Source organism: Mytilus edulis, chromosome 11, assembly GCF_963676685.1.
Source record: "Mytilus edulis chromosome 11, xbMytEdul2.2, whole genome shotgun sequence".
Taxonomy (NCBI): domain Eukaryota; kingdom Metazoa; phylum Mollusca; class Bivalvia; order Mytilida; family Mytilidae; genus Mytilus; species Mytilus edulis.
The window spans coordinates 69,276,955-69,301,921 of NC_092354.1; the positions used below are offsets into that span (position 1 = coordinate 69,276,955).

At 32.0% G+C, this 24,967-nt stretch overlaps 1 protein-coding gene across 1 annotated transcript; it reads left to right on the forward strand.

Annotated features, from left to right (window-relative positions):
- Nucleotides 1–14,006: 14,006 nt before the first annotated feature.
- On the forward strand, nucleotides 14,007–24,207 carry LOC139496150 (uncharacterized). The gene is made up of 5 exons (XM_071284614.1): nucleotides 14,007–14,077; nucleotides 16,109–16,159; nucleotides 18,063–18,462; nucleotides 20,070–20,279; nucleotides 22,876–24,207. The coding sequence occupies exons 1-5, from the start codon at nucleotides 14,039–14,041 to the stop codon at nucleotides 23,559–23,561; spliced, it is 1,386 nt and encodes a 461-aa protein (XP_071140715.1). The 5' UTR covers nucleotides 14,007–14,038; the 3' UTR covers nucleotides 23,562–24,207.
- Nucleotides 24,208–24,967: the final 760 nt, after the last annotated feature.

Sequence of the window (24,967 nt, forward strand, 5' to 3'; positions counted from 1 at the left end):
TCTTTTTTTATATAAATATTTTTATTATTGTTCATACATTGTGTTGAGTCCTTCAGGTTATAATGCTTTTAATTTATTTATCCAAAGGCTTCTTTAGTTTTTCTGTAAATTTCTGTTCCTAATACTTTTTCTATGGCGGTAACTTCAAGTTAAATTTTTCATGCAATGATTGTGCTGAATGAAATGGTTGGCTACCGGATCTTCTGTTTTCTTTGTTCGTAAAAAACTAAATATAATTAGAGACCAATTGTTTTCCAAAATTAGTTAAATAGTTCCATCTTTTTTAAATATGACTAAGGAAGCAAGATTTAATTTTTTGTATACGTGTGGTGAGACTGATATAATAAGAATTATTGTTAAATTTAAAAGCGACATGAACATTTTAAGAAATGCTTTATTAAGTACTAAATAACTTATAACTTTTGTGGTACCACCTCCTCATATATATATGATATATATTATATATATATACAACTCGTCTAAACATCAACCCAACAATGTTAGATCTGTAAATTTGCTTTCGCAAATTTTTGGTTCTTCCCTCGCCGGGATTCGAACCCATGCTACTGTGATATCGTGACACCAAATCGCCTGCACTGCAGCCGTCCCGCTAGACCACACGACCACCTGGGCTCTCTAAAAAAAGAGCTTTTGCTGGCCGTGTGTTACCTTTCCTCGTCAGTTTTAATCTAGCGGCGTACTACAGTACATGATATATAAGGCATGAAGATGTTATTGTTACAGATCAGCTAAATTATCTATAGTAAAGGATCCTACAAATTAATGTGATATACAGTCACAGAAAATAATTATATTTATAAGTACGTCTGAGTCAGTGACAACTCTACAACAGATGTATCCATCGGATCGCCATCAATGATGGTGATACATGGCTGTGTACATAATGTATATACATGCAACTCGTCTAAACATCAACCCAACAATGTTAGATCTGTAAATTTGCTTTCGCAAATTTTTGGTTCTTCCCGCGCCGGGATTCGAACCCATGCTACTGTGATATCGTGACACCAAATCGCCTGCACTGCAGCCGTCCCGCTAGACCACACGACCACCTGGCTTTCAAAAAAAGAGCTTTCGCTGGCCGTGTGTTACCTTTCCTCGTCAGTTTTAATCTAGCGGCGTACTACAGTACATGATATATAAGGCATGAAGATGTTATTGTTACAGATGAGCTAAATTATCTATAGTAAAGGATCCTACAAATTAATGTAATATACAGTCACAGAAAATAATTATATTTATAAGTACGTCTGAGTCAGTGACAACTCTACACCAGATGTATCCATCGGATCGCCATCAATGATGGTGATACATGGCTGTGTACATAATGTATATACAACTCGTCTAAACATCAACCAAACAATATATATAGACAACTCGTCTTAACATCAACCCAACAATGTTAGATCTGTAAAACTGCTTATATATACAATGTTTATGAATTTGGTATGATATATTTGTTTGTATGTTTGTGTATAACCAATGTGTATTGTCTTGGTATCAATCCTGTAATTTTGGATTTCAAACCAATAAAAATTACTTACTTTCTTACTTACTTGCTTACTTATACCAAGGAGGTTATATGACCTCCTTGCTTATACATATTTCCACTGAGTCGATGCCACTGCTGGGGAACGTTTCGTCCCCGAGGGTATCACCAGCCCAGTAGTCAACAATTCGGTGTTGACATGAAAATCAATAATGTGGTCATTTTAATAAATTTCCTGTTTACAAAATTTATAAAATTTTCGAAAAACTAAGAATTTTCTTATCCCAGGCATAGATTACCTTAGCCGTATTTGGCACAACTTTTTGGAATTTTGGGTCCACAATGCTCTTCAACTTTGTATTTGTTTGGCTTTATAAATATTTTGATATGAGCGTCACTGATGAGTCTTATGTAAACGAAACGCGCGTCTGGCGTACTAAATTATAATCCTGATACCTTTGATAACTATCGTATATGGTTTCCGGACAATAACTTCAGTATAAGTTAATAGAGCAAAAGGTATATAACCACAAAAGGAAGGCTTAGATTGATTTTTGGAATTATGGTTCCATGGGATATCTCATGTACAAAAGATTTTGGAACATTTTAGCAAATCGGTAATCAATTTACGACAAAATTAGACTGTATATCCAATTTAAGCGAAATAGGAAAACAAGCAGGTCACTTTACGGAAATTGCCTCGTGCTCCTTTCTACTATTTTTATTTAAATTTGTAAGGATACGAAGTGGATATGTTCATAAAACTTTTTTTTCAAATACTTTTATTTATATTTTAAAGTAATGCATGACTTCGGCAAGTTTAATATTTTATCGTTTCTTATAAATACTTAAATATTGCAAACTATAGTAAAACTTATAACGAACACTGATTTCACTAAACTGTGCTATAAAAAAAACCTAACATAGTAACATTGGTTGTTTGCCTTGTATGTTGAGGGATTTAGTAGCAAAGTCAAACCTATTCTTTCTCTCTTAGATATAATTCTGAGAAAAGCATGATAATTTCATGTAAATATTCCGAACATTTCATTAACTCTGTGAACTCGACTATTAATCACATTAATTACTTTATGACATCTTACTTTTCACACACCCTAAGCAAAATAAGGTTCTGATTGGTGTAATTTGTGAATCTTTCAAAGTTAAAGAGTGATTGGCAGTAAATATATAATAGCATGGTTTGTGATTGACAGTAACCCCACCTTATAACCATTTGATACAATACAGCTTATGCAGCATTTACTTTTGACCCTTTCGGAACAGTCAGAACTTAAATGTAAATAATGTACATGTTTCAACAATTATAGCGTAATCTATATTTACTTTTGAACCTTATTGTACGTCAACTAGACGCTTAAGCTGCATATGCTATTTATTACAGCATAGGCTGCATTTAATATAGCATATGCTGTATTTATTATAGCATATGCTGTATAAAATTACAGCATATGCTATATATTATAGCCTAAGCGACATTAATTACAGCATAGGGTACATAAATTATAGCTTAAGCTGTAGTTTATATAGCATATGCTGTATTAATTGTAGCATATGCGAAATAATTTACTTTTGACCCTTTCCGTACGCCATAGTAATTTGTAAATATTTGTTAGGTACTGAGATCAATCTTGCTCTTGTTCATCACTTTTAATGAAGGCCACTTATATTTATCTGATTTGTGCATGAAAAAAGATTGGTTTCAAAACCTGATGTAAATCAACTCTTCACGGAAACCAGGCGTAAAAATCATACTTTATCCTGGCGGCATTGCAGTGTTTACAAAATGCATGTCCAGGCGTCAACCAGGCGTAAAGCAGGCGTAAATTAGGCGTAACTAAGGCGTAAACCAGGTGTAAAATTAGGCGTAATATTTAAATGAGTACGCCTGGTTCACAAAAAAATAGGCGTAATATGCAAATGAGTACGCCTGGTCAATAAATAAACCAGGTGTAATATCCTTACATAATATTACACTTATTTTAGTTCAGTGTATTAACCTAGCTGTGTACTTTTGTGTATTTGATACAAACTTCTGTACTGTTGCTTTTATTTCTTATTGTTTGACAAAAAACTTGAAATATAAACCATTGAAGAAGTTAATATAAAAATAAATACATTTTATGCAGACAATGGCTCAAATAAGTTTAAGTTTAAATAAGAATTATGACAATTATTTTTTTCTTGAAATAAAAGTAGCATTTTAACTAAGTTGTTTTTGAAAATTATTGTCTTTTGAACTAAAATATAAATGATAATTTTAAAGTAAAAGATTTTAATGTTATTATCCAATGATAAAGGTTTTGGGATTTCAAAAATTCTGATAGAACATAATACTTACAAATGTAGTTATACTCACATTATTATTATTTACCATGTATTACTATTTTCCTTTTATTTCACAATTTCCATTAATTTATTTGATTCAGTATTTCCAATTTCAGATTCTTCCAAAAATCACAAAACAAGCAAATTATCCCTGAACATATGAAGCTGCCATGTGTCCAACTCTTGCAAACTAAAACCAAAGAGCCAAATTTTGAAAAAAAAATCCCATGATCCTTTATAAACAAAGCGTTATGGGTATTTTTATTTACGCCATACCAACAGTTTTACGCCCGTAAGAAAATTTACGCCTTGCTTATTTCAAATTACGCCCGTAAGAAAACTTACGCCTTGCTTATTTCAATTTACGCCAGGTTTACTGCTTTTTTCTATGCCCGTAAGGACTACAAATTTACGTTTCCTGTCCCCTCACGCTTGGATCTAGACACGTTACTACCACTTACGCCTGGTTTAAGCCTTATTTCCAGGCGTAATACGCCTTATAATTTCGTATGGGAATAATAATGGGAGAATTGAGTATACTTCTTAAATTTTTTAGTCATTTTTTTCTTTTTTTATAAAGTTTGCCTTTTTTTCTCTATTCTTTCATGTCTTTAGGCCAGACCCTAATAAATGTAACTTCTGTAACTTTTGGAACTTATCTTCATCATGCACACATCAGATAAATACATGTATAAGCCAGGTCGTGTGGCCTTCACAATGATTTACTATAAAATATTCTAGAGCTCCTTTTGATTCGGAATTGCTTTTAATGATCTAGCTCTAATGAAGTTGAGTATTCAACATTTTTGTTCAATATCTTTTTTAATCATGTTTAAGTATAGTGAATTGCTTTTTTATAAAGAAATCCATTTCTTTTTATCCAATTATATTTATTGTTTTAAAACTATGACTTGTATTCATGGTATTATGTTAGAATGAATACTGGTTAGTGATATTCCCGCCATTATATGGTCACGATGGTTCAAGTCTAAATAATGTGACATTTTAAAACCTTAACAGCTTTCCTTTATTGTTTTGCGATTTTTTTTGTTGTTGTCCAAATGCATAATGAATATTGCACTGTCTACTGATGACACAAGATTCCAAACCAAAAAGAGCTCTTGAAAGGCCATAGGGGGCAAGCAGTGTGAAAGTGAAAGGCTATCATGAATAGGAAGATTGATTTTTGAACAATTGGAATCAGATTTGGAGAGAAGCAGACCCAGGGACAGACTTGTTTTATACATGTACATGTAGCATCTTCATTTTAGTACACTCCACAGGGAGAAAAAAATACAATTCAAAATTTAGCTCTACCTATTTAGAATCGATGCAGGACGTAACGGCCATATAGTCCAAATAATTATGACGTTTTGAAAGGCTATTATAATTTTTTTCTTTGACGCCTTACATATAGTCCAAATAATTATGACGTCTTGAAAGGCTATTATAATTTGGACTAAACGGCCATACTACCATGCCGGCCATAGGATGAAACGGCCATACCCCGAAAAGATGAAACGGCCATAGTACAAAAACGGCCATACTTTGTAAAGACGAATCGTCCATGTTTGGTTTTTTTTTAAATGTTATAGATGAATTATTTTGATACTTATAGATGGTTATTATAACTTTTAAATAAACTATACTGCTTTTACATTATTTTTCATCTTAATTTTTGTTATATCATTTGTTTACTCATTATATATTTACGTAAATGAATGTGTTTAATCAGAGACATATATACACCATACTATTGTAGTTCATATGCCAAACTTGATGTACATGTGTATGCGATTTTTGTGCAATTGATGGCGAGACCATTGAACTAAAAACAAATACAAGACTGCATTCAATGAGGGGCTGGACAGGGGGTATGTTTCTCCCTGCTCCCGCCCCTCTTCTCCCTTCTCCCGCCCTCCTTCTCCCGTCTCCCTCTTCTTTCTCTCTCCCTTACCTTTTCCGACATGCATTTCATTAATATCCATAAAACATTCAGGAAGAGTTTCGCTTTGAAGATTAGTAATGCCATACTATTAAAGTAACGAGTATCTCCCCTTTAACATTTCGAAATTTCTCATGTAAATATTTCTTCTATATCCATCCAGTTTTTCAGGAGTAGATGCACTTAAAAGAGATACATTAATAGACAGATAGGGTGCAATATGCCTGCAACATGATCAGACGCATACAAATTCCCATCTAGGAGGGACATTCCAATGCAACCTCCCATATTTTCAATATTTGACAAATTTTAATCGGAAATAGTCCTGTTAAGGACGGCAGTAAAAATTGTGAATGTGTGCCTCCAGCTTACTTCAGACCTCAAGGTCATAAATCTTTCGAGCATGATTTTTCTACTCAGACTCGTAATCAACCAATCAAATTTTTGGATTTCATGTTTCGAGCATGATTTTTGTGCTCCGAGCACTGAGTAAAGTTTTATGCCTTCATGGCCTGATACACGCCGTCTCCCGATTACTTTTAAAGTATAAAATTCAGAGGCGTAGCACTCAAATTTATATTGGTAAGGCGTGAAATATTATGGGTCGCAAAACAACTCATATCTGCCTCCTTGAGGCAGATATTCGGCAGGGGTTTGGGGGCAGCTAAAGGGCCAGAGAAATTTTGGGATAAATGGTGCAAAATCCTGCATTCTGACACTTAAATTTCGCTTATCATTTTTTCAGTAACAATTTGAGTTATCTCACTTTTTTGAAAGTCTAATTCAAAATATAGAAAAAAGAAAAGAATTTGAAACATGAAATGTGTCAAAAAGTCAACATTCCAAACGGATTCAACAAGTGGAATATCTTGGCTTAAATTTATACTTCCAATTTTGTGTCGGATGCCATTCAATGTGTCTAGGCATACAGGTTTTTTTTATAGTGGTACAGATAATAAATTTCTTTGCCGAGCGTAGCGGGGCAGATTTTTTTATGACCTCTTTTTCGCCTCAAAAACATAAAATAAGTGTAAAATGCACTAATTTCATAGTTCTTGACGTGAGGCTTGTATATAAATAAAGAGTAAGGGTTAAACATTTTTGATGCCGTCTTCTACTCCATTAAATTTCTATTATAAATTGATTAGATGGTTCCAACGCTAGAATTTCTTATTGACATTTATTGAGAGGTTTCTAGTGATGACTTCTTTACACATCTTTCGTCAAAGACATATGGTTCAATTGTAGAAGTTTATGTTATATATAAGTTATGGTCCTTATGATGATTTTAATACGGGGACCTCAAATTATCTCCCAAGAAAAAGAGTAAAACTAAAAATCATACAAGACTTAAAAAGGCCAGAGGCTCACGACTTGAGACAGGCGCAAAGTTGCGGCTAGTTAAACATTTTTTTGAGATCTAAACCTCCCCCTTATACCTTTAGTCAATGTAGAAAAAACATACACACAACACTACGCACAGTAAAAGTCAGTTGAAGAGAATTCTGAGTCTGATGTCAGAATAGGCCACAAAAGAAACTAAACAAATTGGCAATTATACATAAACTAACACATACTTCTAGCAGTTACATACTGACATGCGAGCTCGAGACTTGAATTAAACTAATATATGATATCGTTTCATCATATGAATATCAAGCACGATCCCTGCCGTTAGGGGTTTAGTAGTATACCATCATAAAATATATGAGAAGAAAGAACCCTGTCCAAGTGAATCAATATTAAAGCCAAAATAAGCAATCTTTAGTGAACTGACAACAGTATCGTAACTAACCCTTCTTAAAATAAGTAGCTTTTGAGTTGAATGCCGACAATGTTTGTGACAATGTATAAACAAGGGAAAATGGAACATTTTCAGCCGATTCTGAAAGGGACATCCCAAATTCACTATCATTTCTAAAAAAAATGTGATAAGTTTAAAAACAATTCACATAAAGTTCAGCTACACAAAAAAAACGTAATTGGTAGGCTAAGGTTGCATCATCTAGACATAAAAAAGTATTTAAAAAAGATTCGATAATTTATTTTTTCATTTCGGTGCCCACTTTTTTATTTAGCTTATTGAATGCCGTACTCAGTTTGACTTTAAATAATTGTTTACTTTTAACACATTATGAAACCTGGATTAAGAGTTCAACTCGTCTCATTAATTGGCTACTAATCTACCACATCCCTTTATTTCTATTGAACCAGTATTAATAAATGTTCATATATATATATACCGTTTATATTGCCTATGACTCATAAATTGGATTTTCTGTCTGTTTTTTTCCTGTAAAAACTTTGTTTTCTTTAATCCCGTGAAAAAACTTTGTTTTTTTTTCAATAAATTATAAAAAAAGGTATGGCATGCCATACCAACGAAAATCATTGGTACGTCAGCAGGCTGCTACGCCCCTGTAAATCCAAACTTTAGAAACGCAGGTTATTTTTAATTTGTGAAAATACGTGGAATTTTTGTGACACTATTTGTGCAATTTCGTAAGAAACCAATTCGTGTTAAATTGGTTGCAAAAAAAAGCTTCTTTTGGAAAATAATACTGAATATGATTTGTTGAAAATACATAGTACAAGCAGTCTTTGGAAATCAGAATTAACAATGAAGAATAATACAATTGTCCTGGAACTTGGTTATTTTAGCACACTTTTCCTATATGTTCCAAGTGTAACCCGTTTTGAAATATAATTGGACTGTACAGATAATATGGTTCCGGAAGCTTTTAAAAAATAGATTGCCGATACTGTAATCTTATAAATACAGTTTACACAGGACAGCAACATCGAAATGATGAAAAGGTTAACAAAGGCCTGTCATGTTGGGATGTCAACACTTAATGCGCATCTGTTTGAACAAAATAAAATGATATCTATTAGACCCCCGGTTACATATTTTTTCTTTCAATTCAGTATTTCAAAAATTATTTCTTGAAATTTACAATCACACAATTCATTAAAATAAAACCCAGTGGCCAACAATAAATGAACAATCGTTTAATTAATTATTTTAATAATTGTCGAAAATAAACCAAGAAAAGCGCTCGGAACGACAAAACAAAATAAAAAAGATAGTTTGTTTGATATATTTCTTCAAATGCAGAAACAAACTGAAACACGTAAACATTTTAATATCATTTTGGTTCATGTTAATTAACACTTGGTGTACAGGGATGGGTGTGTTTTGTTGTTGAATTGGACATGATTTACAATTGAGATTCCCAACTATATTCCATTATGATCTTTAATATAAATATATATATGAACCAAAAGTGCGCAAATTCAGAGCACAGAGTTTGACTTCTTCTACAGTGTACAATTTCAAGGTGGAACTTTTATAATGCACCAAGTGTTTTACCTATAGACGATGCATGTATGATCTCAGATTTTTTTTATTATATCATTTTTCACGAAAGACAGAACAATTTCAAAATGTATTGTATGGTCCTGAACATGCCTGAAATATTTTCTACCAGACATTTTGCAACCTCAAATCAATAAATTCAAATTATTCTTGAAAATCACTGTTCACCCAATGAAATTTTGAAAGCTGAATCTCGGACTGGTACTTTTGATAACTATCCACCCTGTTAGTTGGAAATAAAACTAAATCAGTTAGAATTAATAGGAAATTTATGAAACCAGACAGGGGAAATAAAAAAAACCGTTACTCTATATTAAGTAATGTCATCCTTTTTTGGCCAAATTCTATGCATATAGGTCAAATTTGAAGCAATTTATCAAAAAAAATAATAAGGATGGTGACATGCATCGCTATACATGCACAGGCTCACAATAAAATCCTGGAAATTGTTAGTTTTTTATTCTTTCTCCATATATAAGAGATTGTAATGAATTAGTGAACAGGTTTTTCATTACTATGCACAATTTTCTGCGACTGTCATACAAGTGAGAGTTTTGGCTAACCATAAAACCAGGTCCAATCCACAATTTTCAGCATAAGAAAACGCCTAAAGCTGAACCAATTCGGAATATAACAGTTGTTATCCATTTGTTTGATTTTGCAGTTAGATTAAGGACTTTCCTTTTTAAGATTTCGTCGGAGTCGTTTTTAGTTGTTTTTTTGGTCGTTTTACTTTTAATACCATTTTCTTGAATCTTTTGATCCACTCATTTATTAAATAATTGTTTTCCTGCTAAATTTTAATAATTTTAATACACATTTTTATCTCCTTTATATACCCTTTTCTCCTTTCTCCCGCCCCTTCTCTCCCTTCTCCCGCCCCTGCTCTCCCTTCTCCCTCCCCCTCTCTCCCTTCTCCCGCCCCCTCTCTCCCATGCTCCCAATACCCTGTCCAGCCCCTCTTCAATCTATTGAATTTGAAGCAGAAGTGATACAGTGGCAGTTGTGCAGATGGATAAAAAAGCAAATAAATATCTTGTGTTCAACTTCATTTGTCTTCTTTATGTTTACAAATTTACATGTACATAGTTTTTACATACATGTACATGTATAACAATATGATGATGTAGTATGATTGCTAATGAGACAATGATTTACATGTATGACTATCATTGGAAGGCCACTCTATAATATCTTTGTACATCATGAGAATGGAAAATGCTACCCTTATAGCATAAAGGTAGCAAATGTAAAAAAAGAGAAACTGTTCATTTATCTTACAACACCCCTGTGATATATCTTGACAGTACTAAATAGCAAAATATTTCGTTTCACAAATTCCTTCCTCTCCATGGAAAGTAACATATTTAATTGTTTACATGAAATGACAAAATGTGTAGAAAAAGAAGCAAGAAATGTCCACTTTACTACTGTACACTAGTCGCTCACATTGGTCACCATCTATGTTTGTTTCAGTCCTTTAACAAATTGTCAATGGTGCTTATTTATATTTATCTGTTTCAGTTTTCCATGTCCTCATTCTGTGATCACTATTTCACCTCTCCTGTTTTGAAAAAAATGTTTATGCTAATATTTTCTGCAATAAATTGAAAAGGCACAGATGCTATGACTAAACAGAAATGTGAAGTATATGTCAATGAGACAACAACCCAACGACAACAATATTCTTTGCACATCTATGAATGTTTAAGAATTCTTGTGAAGGTCAAAAGCACATAACGTGTACTTATATATCCATAACCTGGTACATGTATGTACCTATTGATGCATTTCGTCCTAAACATAAGTTGTGTGAAGAGACCAAGCAGTTTATATGCTTATAAAAAAGCTGATATTAAAATGAATTACTGTATAACAAATTCCGGGAATGAGAATATTTTATTTAAAACAGATGACATCTGTTTTAAATAAAAGATATTGGTGGAAAAGGTTTAAACAGAAGCAGGAGATGTCAAGGGGCAATACAAAAAGTACAAGGTCGTGTAACACAGATGAAAAAATAACAAATGAAAAGAAAATAACTGCACTGAAAATTACCTTAAACAACATAAACCCGCAAAAGATCAGATAAAACTTGTGCACAATTTTAAATCTTTCTAATTTCAAACTCAAGTTTCACTACCCGATAGGAAAGAGTAAAGATAAGAATGTTGTAGTACTCTGGTGATCTATGAAACAAAACATTAAAATTCTACAGTTCAGCAGGGCATTTTAATGTACTTATGTTATGATACAAATTGTTTTTAATCAGAGTCTGTGATATTATAAAGTCTTAATAAAAAATACAAATAATGACAGATTCATCTTCAATATTTCATGGCAGCAAAAATAGTGATTTGGACAACACTATAATGTACGTTCATTTAGGAAATTTATGCAAAGGTTCCATAAATAATTTTATTCTAGGTCAATCGACAATTAAAAATATAATTAAATTAAAACAGATATAAAATCAGTTTCTCACGATACAAAATTCTACTGGCGACACATTTTTTATATATGAAAAAGTTGCTTCATTTCTATTTTTGACATGTTAAACATGTTAAAAGACTTTTTGTTTTCCTGATTGAATACTAGTATTGCTCAGTGCTTCTGTTAAAATAAAGTTTTGGTCATGGTTAAAATAATATGCCAGAATTTGTTTAGTTTTAAAAACAATTACCAAGTAATAATCCATATAGAACTTCACCTCCGGCAAAATTCAGGTGATCGGAGGGCAATAATTATAGGTTAGACAATATTTGGTCATGTTTTATGAAGATTTAAGCCCAAGGCTTCGCCTTGGGCTTAAATCTTCATAAAACATGACCAAGTATTGTCTGACCAATTTAGAACATATTCACACTTTCGAGTGACCTTACAAAACTATCCTTTCCCATTGTAATATTCAAACCTAAATAAGAGTTCACTTTTTATAATGAACTAAATATAATACATAGGTAATGGTAATTTCAATGGATGAAATGAAATAGCACTGACATAGTTTGTGATGGATAAATTGTTTTTCTTCTGCTTCAGGTAAAATTTAATACTTATATTTTTTTTATTATAAAAAGCAACACAATGTTATATAAATCCCCTTTTTGAAATTTGATTTTTTTTTTATAAATATGAAACTCTCTGTATGAATATTTGAATTCAGACCATACAACATTATATGTTTACTTTTTATTGATAAATTTAAATGTAGTGTGTTTCTCCGAAAACAATCCTTTGCTATATATCAGCAGTCTGGCAATGTGTTTTTTATATTTATCCTTATTATTTTTTTGTGTATTCTATATATGTGTACCATTAAAAAATGCATGAAATTTTGCAAAATTCAAAATATTTTTATTTTAATCTTTGCTCTTTCGTTTCTAATCAGTAGGCTATTTTCCCAAGGAAAATGTCTTAGGGGATTGTACACTTCGTTAGTGCAGCTATTAAGAGTTCACTTTCATAATTAACTGACAATGAAAAGTCATTCATGTATAGCATTTCATAGTGCATGGAAAACCATGTACTATGAAAATTAGAGGGCAAAAAACTGACTTTTCATTGGACGAGAAGGGGTGAGTATGTTCTAAATTGCGTAATCGCACACCTGTGAATCAACAGTCACAACTCTAAGGGACTAATTACCGGAAAAGCGGACACACATAATTTCACTGTGTAATTAAGGAGCAAACTATTGCAAAGATATGCGGTAAAGAAAAGTTTCTTGTAATAACAATTGATCATTACCAGATTTGAATTTTTAAATTAAATGACATGCAGAAAAAAAATATTTTTCTCAATAAATACATAAAAATGAATATAACGATTTCAAGTAGTTTTTTTTTAGAAAAGAAATTATAATATGATCTGAAATAATTTTCCCATTGCTTTTCTTGATTATCCATCGAGGTTATTCATCCCTGACTTGATTACATGTTCTAATATTTATCGACGAGAATCTCATTCCGGGCCGCGATCTTTTACGGGATTTCACGGAGTTGCCAATCTCTGTGTATATATGTCTCTGGTTTAATCCAATAAAATATTAAAATATCATATTGTTTTCTAAATGATTGTTTGATATCTTGCGTATAGCCAATAGAACAAAATGAACAAATATTAATGACTATATCCGAATGGGAGACTAACTTCTGTCATAATTAAAAGTTAACAATGAGTTATGTTTTGAAATATAAAACAAGGTAATCAGCTGTAATCAAGTAATGATTAAGTTGGAAATTTAAGAAGATTGTTAATTGCTTATTATTACTTCTTTGATGAACACAAGTATTAATTATGCTTTTGTCAAGAAATTGTAAATACAATTCAAGATCACTATAATCTTATGGCCGCAACAAGTTGTGAACACGAGCGATGATGATCAAGCAAAGATAACTTTTACAAGAATAAATAAAATCTTCTGTACAGAAAAAAAGTACTACACAATCATATTTATGTTATTATTATGAACAAATACTTATTTTTTGTATTATATTTTATGTAATAAACTCAATAAAAAAAAATTAAAAGTGTGGACGATACGTCTCACAATGTGTGGCCGATATGTCTCATGGACGATATGACGGTATGGCCGACACATCTTAGGGCCGTCATGGAAGTATGGCCGTCGCGTCTCGAAAGAATCAAAGTTCGGCCCTAGACTTTCTCGGTCCAAAGATAAAGGTGTCTGTAATAAGACAATTTTAATAGCGGTTTACAGTTTAAGAGTTAAAGAAAATAAAACCATTCGATACCCTATTGATATTTAAAAAAAAATTGAAACTTCTAAAGAAATCCTTTCGAAACAGAAAAACAAACAAGAACAGGATCAAGGCCGATCGTGTTTTAGGGCGAAATAATGACACGATATGTCTTAACGCTTAATGTCCCTACAACATGCAAGATGCTTTCGGGTCGATCCGGCCCCACGTCGATCCGGCCCAAGTCGATCCGTCCCACGTCGATCCGGCCCCACGTCGATCCGGCCCATATGTAAAGTCGATCCGGCCCCAATAAAAAATATATTTATAGGGAACAGAAATAAAGATATATAAATGATGTTATTAATAAATGTTTATGATTTTTATTATAATGTAATAGTTGTAGACTACGGTAAAAAAGAAAAATCTTCAGATGATGAGTATAAAACAACTAGATTGATTATGTTTTTATTACAAGTTTTCAAGATTATCGGGTATAATTATAATTAAAACAATTCAAACATCAACATTAATCAGCAGTAATTAGCAATTTCTTTCAATTGACTTTGATTCTTACAAGTCTTTCATCTTGTGTAATAACAAATAGTTACATACACAACGGTACAAGCCGATCCCCAAGCTGATACATACAAACTTTGTTTTTCTTTTAAGTGGCAACACCGTCTATGCAATACTGGTAAGTTTCTAATTTGTCTTTTTTCTTTAATATCATCAAACTGTAATTTTACATTATAAAGACAGATTTGTTGTTGGTGATATTACAGTCAGAGACAAGCGTCACATCATGTTTGCCACACAAGAGCAGCTGCAACTACTACAAACTGCAAAGAAGTGGTACCTGGATGGTACTTTTAAAGTAGTGAAGAAGCCTTTCTATCAGCTGTTCTCCATCCATGCCTTCATCCAGAAAGACAACTGTATGAAGCAGATACCTCTACTCTTCGTCTTGATGTCTCGCAGAGAGAAGAAAGATTACAAAGCAGTGAGTATATAACATTTGTTTGAACTGTATGATGTGTATTATGTGACTACAATGTATATGTTTTATATAACATTTACTTATTATTCTTGATGAGCATATATTATACATGTATATGTGTATAGAATGATCTAGTGCATTTGTTTTTTGATGAGCAAATATTATATATGTGTAGAATGATATAGTGCTTTGGTTTTTTGATGAGCAAATATTATATGAGCGTATGAAAGTTGCTGTATAACATGTTATTGTAGTGCTGCAAGTGTGACCCCTTTAAGTAAGTTACAGTAAATGATTTAAAAGTTATATATATTTATGTGAGTGTCAGAGATAGTGTGTTTGTTAGTTTGTATGAAGTTATTGTTATGTTTTAGTAGTGCTGATATTATATTTTAGAGAGTGAAAACGTGCATTCAGTGTCATTGTTTTGTTATTTTCTTGCAATAAAGAATAATGGATACTCATATAACTTGTTTGTTTTTTTCTACACACATTCAAACGGGAAAACCAACGGTCTAATTGACAATATTCAATATTACAAAAATAAAAACCAAGTGCTATAGAAGTCTATGATGTTACCTGAAAAAAATACAATTAATTATTATTATATAAACCAACCTATATCAAACTAAAAAGACCTTGTTGATTACGTAACTTTAATTAATCAGGATTTGATTTAATTAAGTGATTACAAGTGGCATTACCTTAGTTCACAATCATCAGACAATTGTTGAATAAACAAACCAATTATAGACTAATGATTTGATTAACCATCAAGTCATTATGATGAGTTAATTTTTATAGGTTCCAGTAAATATGTATTTAGATATTCTGTGTATGAACTAAACAAAATGAAATCGCCAAGACATTCAAAGTTAAAGTTATCATTGAAAATAACTTCATATTTTAAAATATGTTGAAAGTGCTATACAACCAACGACACATTAACTCTCATTTTCGTATCGATTTAAAATAGTTCTTTAACTGGTACTTCAATACTTCACTTACCTTTTGTCACCCATCATCGGACACTTTTTAAAAATTCCATTTATACTGTTGAAATGTGTCACAAATTCCTCCAAAATCAATACAGTTTATTCATATTTTATTATGGGGCCGGATCGACTTGGGGCCGGATCGACGTGGGACGGATCGACTTGGGCCGGATCGACTTGGGGCCGGATTGACTTGGGGCCGGATCGGTTTGGGGCCGGAACGACCGGATACCTGCAAGATGGCAGGGAAAGGACACCATCTCCTAAAGACTGTTGTTAAAAAGGCAATTTACTATAAGAACTTCAATTTAAGTCAAAACTGAACATGCACTTGATTTCAATCATTCAATATAGCTTAATTATTACCAATTGTTATGCTAAGCGGGTGAACAAAAAATATAAACCTATTATTATAGTGTACAGCAATAATGCCATATGTGCCAACTCGCCCCACTGACAAATCGGACCATTTTTTCACCAATCGCCCCACTCCTCAAAATACAAACCATAGTGTGTCCATACATCCTTCAACAATGAGCAAAGTCCAAACTGCACAGTCAGTTTTAAAAGACTGAAAAATGTCAAATGTAAAACAATCCAAAGAACATGAGGGAGAAAACTAGCGAAAAAATAGTCCAAATGATTATGACGTCTTGGGAGGTTATTTTAAATTTTTAAATTAAACAGCGTCGATGTAAGGTGTCCAAAAAAAAAGAAGAGTAATAGCCTTTCAAGATGTCATAATTATTTGGACTAGCATAAAACTGAACGAAATACAAACATCATTTGAACATGTAATATTAAACATACACTTAGCTAAAAAGACAACAACTGGCTCCTGACTTGGGATAGGAACTGCTGGTTGTTTGTACAATCTTTGAAGGTATGCATGTTATCAGGGTTTTGATTTTTATAGATATTTGTTCTTTTTGGAGACAGCTTTAAACATAGATATAGGAAGATGTGGTGTGAGTGCCAATGAGACAACTCTCCATCCAAATAACAATCTAAAAAGAGTAAACCATTATAGGTCAATGTACGGCCTTCAACAGGGAGCCTTGGCTCACACCGAACAACAAGCTATAACATGGTCATTTTTGGAGTACATTCTTGCATAAGAGGTGCATAGTGTTACTGGTTAACTCCTCCTACATTGAACGATAGACCTATGTGCTCCCATGCTCAACTTTGAGTATTTGAGAATGACACTTTGCATCACCGAGGCACCATTTGTGTCTCCCAGGCACAATTATATCTCAAAGAAAATCCTACATTGACTTTGTAAAATACAGTTTCTTCAAAATTGACTGTGGGGACATTAACGATATAATGTATTACACATGTTACATGTATTATATTATATCACTTTAAAAAAAAAATTCTGCTTGTTTTCTTTCGATTTTTACTGTTTGTTTTATTTCAGTTCAAACTTAAATGTCACTCCAGTCTTAAAAGACTTATTTATAAACCTGTATCAATATTATCACACTTTCTAAAAATCCTGTTCGTTTATTTCTTACTTTTTAAAGTACATGTTGTCAAGTTCTAAAAGAATTATTCTTCATAATGTTCAACTTATCAAAATTAATCAAAAACAATTTTTAAAATAAGTGAATCTGCTAAAAAATCTAGATTAATCCCAAAACTTTGTTATTTTGATTTCTCACTTTAACATCAAAGGCTTAAAAAAAGGAAAAAAATATAAAGTACTAAGGGATTAAATTTATGCAACTTAAAATTTGTAATGTTTAGTTGTATTTTTGTGTAACCTGACCCTTAGGGTTAATGGTGTGTCATGTTTTTGTTGGGGAAAGGCTGACCTCTTTAGCATGTTAAGCATGAGTTTGCCCCAACGAGAGATTTGTCTTCTAATACTCTTCAGCAATTTTAAAAAGGGGGTTCCAAACAGAGGATAAAGGGGGGGGGGTTCCAACCTTATGTCCCCATTCAAATTCATTGATTGTCTAAAAAAAGTGGGCGTTCAGGGGGGTGGCCTGTCTGGATCCGCCATTACTTTGTATCTCTACATTCATGACGTTGCAGACTACAATCAATAAATGATTTTTTTTCGTTCTTTGTGTTTATTTGGATAGCAAACTTTTAAATGTCGATTTAATTATCTTCCCTCAGTGAAAAAGTTGTTAATGAATTATTGAAAATTTGTAAAATTTTTTTTTGCTTTTTCAGTGTCCACATTCAGTATTTTACAGCAAATTTACTAGAGAAGGTCCGTATAAGAAAGTTGGTAGACCTCAAAATGTATCTGAACTGATAAGACAGGCTATTTATGGTTTTGAAGATGTCACGTTTGTACCCTATCGTTTGGTTGGCTATCGTTTGGGACGCTCATTTACTCAGTCTTCCATTGAAATAAAACCAGTTGATGGACAAGTCAACCACAAAGGCATACACACATATATATCAGTCCCAGCAGCAGAGGGATTCCATTCAATCTTTAAAGATGGATTTGAACGGCTGCAACAAAGTATTGATGGGAATATTAGTAGTTCTGATACAGAATCTTCAAATGAGGACAATTTGGAGGATTCAATCAGTGATTTAAAGGCAGGTTTTTTAAGGAAAATAGGTAAAAGTATATACTGTCATGACTGTATATAATCTAATTATATTTTTTTTCTGGTATTTTTGTTTTTGCTTATCATCATGTTCTTTATTCCTAATGGAATTTTTAGTGCAAATCTCAGTCCTGCTTTTTTCTCACTCTATTGGGTCCTACATTTTTTTAATTAGATTATCATGATTATTTTTACATAAATTGTCACCCTGTCTTTCATGTCTTTTTTTTTTTTTTGCAGATAGCTCTACATGCTCTACATAAGGGATAGTGATAAAGCGGCGGGGGCTTTAGCTAACTTCTTAAAAGCTTTATATTTTAAAAGGTGGAAGACCTGGTAGCCTCCTACTTTGTATATAAATGCCTGATGATATGTCAAGTTTCCATCTGTCATATATATTTATATGTTCATTGTCCTGCACCTCATTTTCATGGTTCAGTGCATGTGATTACTTGAATTTTTTTATAGCTTTTTTGTAATGTAAATTTCTTTCTTATTACGAGTATTAGGACAACTATATTTGGCATATTTGTACCTTGCAAGTCCTCATGCCTGTTAGACAGATTTCATTTGTCCTCAACCTAATTTCATGGATCAGTGAACAAGGTTAAGTTTCGTGGTCAAGTCCATATATTCCTATTTACTATTTTTTATGTTTTTGGCAAATAATGCAGCAGATTAAAAGTTTTTAAAACTACTTGAAAAGAAAATTGGTTTTCTTAAACATGTTAAATAATGTTCTTGTATATCATGTAAATGTATTTTATGTTTCAGAATTAAATTTCATTCACTAGGTCTGAATTATCTCCCCTTATACTTCTTCAAAAAACTATATTAGTTAGATGTGCTGATTATTTTTGACAACTTTGACATTACAGTAGTAACACATTCATAGCTGTCCTATTCCAAGGGACAAGCAAAGACTATCATCTGACATATATATATATATACAACTCGTCTAAACATCAAACCAACAATGTTGATATCGTGAGATATCGTGACACCAAATTGCCTGCACTGTAGCCGTCCCACTAGACCACACGACCACCTGGGCTTCACATATAATAAAGCTTTTGGTGGCCGTGTGTTACCTTTCCTCATCAGTTTTCATCTAGCGGGTACTACCATGAATACAGTACATGATATATAAGGCATGGAGATGTTGTTGTTACAGAACTGCTCAATTATCTATAGTAAAGGATCCTACAAATTAATGCAAGATACAGTCACAGAAAATAATTATATTTATAAGTACGTCTTAGTTAGTGACAACTCTACAACAGATTTATCCATCGAATCACCAGCAATGATGGTGATACGTCATGGCTGTGTATATATATATATATATATAGAATAAGATGTTCGCCTGATATATTTATTTGTATGTGTGAGCCTTTTCAATGTCCATCACTATTAACTTAATGTAGAGATAGAACAGCCACGTCAATTATAGGACCTTCAAATCATAACTGTTTAGATCATGTGTAAATAAAAGTTATTTAACCATGTTAAATATATGATCCAGATTATTCTAAAAAAAGACATGTATATAATATTGCTGGATTTACCAATTGTGAATGATTATGCAAAATATTGTACCTTCAACTATTCTTTTCAGATTTTCATGAAAAGTGTTTGCAGGAGATAAGGGACATACCTTGGCATATTCAAGAACCAGAGTTGTTTGTCACAGAACTGTTAGCCAATCATCTGTTTTCAAAACTGACTATGTCATCTTTAGTCATAGCAACAGATTACTGTACAAAACTATCCAAATGTCCCTGTAGTAGATGTAATGATACAATACAGTTTAATAATTTTGGAATTGGTAAGTGTGGGTTTTTGTTTTATTTGTTTTGGAATTGGTAAGTGTGGGTTTTTGTTTTATTTGTTTTGGAATTGGTAAGTGCGGGTTTTTGTTTTATCTGTTTTGGAATTGGTAAGTGTGGGTTTTTGTTTTATTTGTTTTGGAATTGGTAAGTGTGGGTTTTTGTTTTATCTGTTTTGGAATTGGTATTAAAGTGTGGGTTTTTGTTTTATTTGTTTTGGAATTGGTAAGTGTGGGTTTTTGTTTTATCTGTTTTGGAATTGGTAAGTGTGGGTTTTTGTTTTTTTTGTTTTGGAATTGGTAAGTGTGGGTTTTTGTTTTATTTGTTTTGGAATTGGTAAGTGTGGGTTTTTGTTTTATTTGTTTTGGAATTGGTAAGTGTGGGTTTTTGTTTTATTTGTTTTGGAATTGGTAAGTGTGGGTTTTTGTTTTATTTGTTTTGGAATTGGTAAGTGTGGGTTTTTGTTTTATTTGTTTTGGAATTGGTAAGTGTGGGTTTTTGTTTTATTTGTTCTGGAATTGGTAAGTGTGGGTTTTTGTTTTATTTGTTTTAGAATTGGTAAGTGTGGATTTTTGTTTTATTTATTTTGGATTTGGTAAGTGTGGGTTTTTGGAATTGGTAAGTGTAGGTTTTTGTTTTATTTGTTTTGGAATTGGTAAGTGTGGGGTTTTGTTTTATTTGTTTTGGAATTGGTAAGTGTGGGTTTTTGTTTTATTTGTTTTGGAATTGGTGAGTGTGGGTTTTTGTTTTATTTGTTTTGGAATTGGTAAGTGTGGGTTTTTGTTTTATTTTTTTTTGGAATTGGTAAGTGTGGGTTTTTGTTTTATTTGTTTTGGAATTGGTAAGTGTGGGTTTTTGTTTTATTTGTTTTGGAATTGGTAAGTGTGGGTTTTGGTTTTATTTGTTCTGGAATTGGTAAGTGTGGGTTTTTGTTTTATTTGTTTTAGAATTGGTAAGTGTGGGTTTTTGTTTTATTTATTTTGGATTTGGTAAGTGTGGGTTTTTGAATTGGTAAGTGTAGGTTTTTGTTTTATTTGTTTTGTTTTGGAATTGGTAAGTGTGGGTTTTTGTTTTATCTGTTTTGGAATTGGTAAGTGTGGGTTTTTGTTTTATTTGTTTTGGAATTGGTAAGTGTGGGTTTTTGTTTTATTTGTTTTGGAATTGGTAAGTGTGGGTTTTTGTTTTATTTGTTTTGGAATTGGTAAGTGTGGGTTTTGTTTTATTTGTTTCACTTGTTACGGATGTTTGTGGACAAAACAAATACTGTGAACCAACTTATTTTCGCGGATACTTTATTTCGCGTTTGCCCTTGAGCGACAATTTAACTTCACGGTTTTCTAATTAACTTGATGTTATTAAATATGGAAAGATCCAAGTTTTACATATTCGCAATGATTTAACTTCACGATATTTTTCTACTCGCGAAAGTCGCGAAAATAAATTGCTCTTGGAAATTAGTTGGTTTACAGTAATAACAAAATTTTCACATGTTAAAAGGAAAACATATAAAATATAAAGTTATGAGTAATTTTGAGAAACAAGCATTTTTGTGAGAGAGTTCTAGATAAAAAATCTATATGAGGCATTGAATATTAAAATCTACGCATCATAAACAGACAATGGACTTTTCCTGTGCATTTTACAATCATTCATACCAGTTAAATAAATAGTCAAATAAACATGAGTTATCTCCCTTTATACCTTTCTAACTTTTCAAAGACTAGTGTGAATGACTCTTTGGTATCCTTTGCCTCTTTTTATGCTCCAATCGTAGCAGAGGGAGTATTAAGTTTAACCCTTGTACTTATGTCTGTACATCCACACATCCCATAGTTGGTTTCTGTTCTCTTAACTTTAGTTTGCGTGGACCAACTCTTATGAAACTTATACACAATATTGATTACCACATAATACAGATCAAGCTTGAAATTGGGTGGCTTAAATTTTACCTTTGCTGAGTTATGCCCCTTTATAAACATAAAAATTGCATAATTTTTCGTTCCAATTTTTAACTTTTAAGTTGCCTCAAGCAAATGTTATGAAACTAATACACAAAGCTTATTGCCACAAAACACAGATCAAGTTTCAATTTTGGTGGCATCATTATAACCGTACTATAGTACAAAAAAAATGTAATGCCCCTTTACAAATGGAAAAATTGCTGATTCTTTCATTTTTGTTCTCTAACTTAAGTTTTCCTCAACCAAATGGTATGAAACTTATACATAATGCTTGTTACTACATAATACAGATCAAGTACACATTTGGCTAGCATAACTTTTACCTTTCTTCAGTTATGTCCCTATATATATTAAACTTTATATGATATGCAGGGGCATCATCTGTGTCCCATGGATACATTTCCCATTTATGTAATCATGATCCCTAATGAGTAAGGGTCATTCAAACTTTGAAAAGTTAGAATTACAAAAGTATAAAAGGGAGAAAATGCCAGTACCAAGTCAGGAATATTACAATTGTTATCCATTAGTTTGATGTGTTTGAGCTTTTGATTTTGCCATTTGATTAGGGACTTTCCGTTTTGAATTTTCCTTGTAGTTCAGTATTTTTTGTGATTTTACTTTTTCTCTACAGGAAGTGAATGGCTTTGGTATGGGGCACCTGATATTGTTGTTTACAAAAGTGACAATGAAATAAACAGTATAGCTTTACCACATTCAAATGAAGACGAAAAAGAGGACAAGGAATTGTTGAAAGAGTTAGATTTTGAAGAACAGCAGATACTCAAAGTTCAGAAACAGTCAGAGATATTGAGATATCCCAGTAATGTATCACAGTTTGTGGCCCATGCTATAACATTTTCATATTATCAAAAAGCCTTCCAACATAGACATAGGAAAATAGAGAATTTACAAAATAATGTCTCACTTGTGCCACTTATTGCCATAAGTGGAAACTTTTTTGATATCTATTTGTATGATTGTGAAAACGATATCTTGCTAAGGAATGCAAATCAGATTTCTTTGTGGAATGAACAAGAGTTCAAATGTTCAGCTGATTTTGAGTTTCCAGAACCGACATTAAATTTGTCATCTGTACTAATGATTTGGATGGTGATGAATCATTTGACAATTAAGCCTAGTCTTTCTGACGAGACAGTTCTTAGATTTAAAAAGTCATGTGGTCTTGATTTGTCTGTTGAACTACAGAAAGCAATTGGAAAAACAGTCAAGCTTAAGAAGAATTTTTATCCATTGCAATCATGTGATATTATTGAACCTTATTTCAGTCAGATGTGTAAAGTTGAAAGTCAACAGTAGACAATGAAAAGATGCAAGATATATTTTGTTTTAAAAAAATGTATACTATGTAGCATTTCAAGTTGAGACTAGGTTTACCAAATACCAGTAGCTGTAAAAGTCAAAAACAATTTGTTCATCAATGAGCTCGCTAATTGTTTTTTCAAATTTTAAAAACTTACGAGGTTTTAAAAAGGGACTAATGTAACTGGTTGAGTACAACACTAATAAGGACTTGTATTTTGATATCTGATACATTACATCTGTATTTAAATTTTCATGAAATCACTATTATTAGTATCACAATATTGTTTATTGTCTACAAAAAAAGCTTTAATATCTGAATTTACATTACTGAGATGATGTTGTAAAATAACTAATGAAACAACTACCAATGAGAGACATCTACTCATCAGAGACACAAAAAAAAGATGAAAGCACGTATAGGCACCATACTGCTGTAAACAAAAAAACAAAGAGCCTGTATAAATTTGGTCAAAAGAAACAAAATGAATTCATAGCTACACTTTTACTCAACCTCAAAATAATTACTATTTGTGTAAATGGGCTTTTTTTGACAATCTATAACAGTATTGTCTTTTTCCTGCATAAACTTGAATTTGTAGAATACTAAACATTGTAATTAGAATTTTACTTTGATGCTCAATTTACAGTCTGATATGTTATTTTGGATATCCCCTGCCTGGCAAAGCCCAAAATAATATATTATACTAGGGAGTCTTGATTCTAAATATCATTCACATATTCATCTTCTTTTTAGTTCACATCCCCAGTTTTAGGTAACTAATTAATAACACTGTATCAAACTGTCCATTCCATTCACTAAAATGCAAATGCTATGACGAAATCTTTTCAAATTTAGATATGTTGTTTCCTGTGACTAAATGAAGGTCGGCTACAATTTTATCGATTTTATTTTTTCTTGTTGTTGAGTTGTACACCTTTCAGTTACTAGAAGAGATACTCATTATATGATTGAGTTACTTCCCTTTGAACAAGAATGGTGTAATTCATAATTGTATGTATAGATAGTCTTTTAATGTCAGATTGTATCTGTTCAATTGATTTTAGGAGTTGTCAAACTTATCTTTTTTACTTTTTTTTAAGGTAGATGTCACAGTTTTTGTGGGTTTTTTTTTTTGTTGGTGTGTGTTTTTATGTTTAATTTGTTCTTGATCCTGTTTGTAGATCCATTGCAAATATTTTTTTACTCTACTTGATGATAATCTATTTTTATTAAATGATATATTTTATTTTATTACATTGCATAGATTAAGTTGTTGACATTGATAGGTAAGTTGCAGAAATATATAAATTGTTGACAACTGAAGGAAAAATACTTAGAACTATAGATTATATATACACAAATATATATTTTTGATGGAGCAAACTCCTTTAAAAATTTA

Excerpts from the sequence above, each read along its gene's own strand:
- LOC139496150 (XM_071284614.1), top strand. The coding sequence starts at position 14,039 with ATGACACGATATGTCTTAACGCTTAATGTCCCTACAACA. Across the intron at positions 14,078-16,108 it reads CGCTTAATGTCCCTACAACA|TGCAAGATGGCAGGGAAAGG; the intron begins TGCAAGATGCTT and ends CGACCGGATACC. Across the intron at positions 18,463-20,069 it reads AGGTTTTTTAAGGAAAATAG|ATTTTCATGAAAAGTGTTTG; the intron begins GTAAAAGTATAT and ends TATTCTTTTCAG.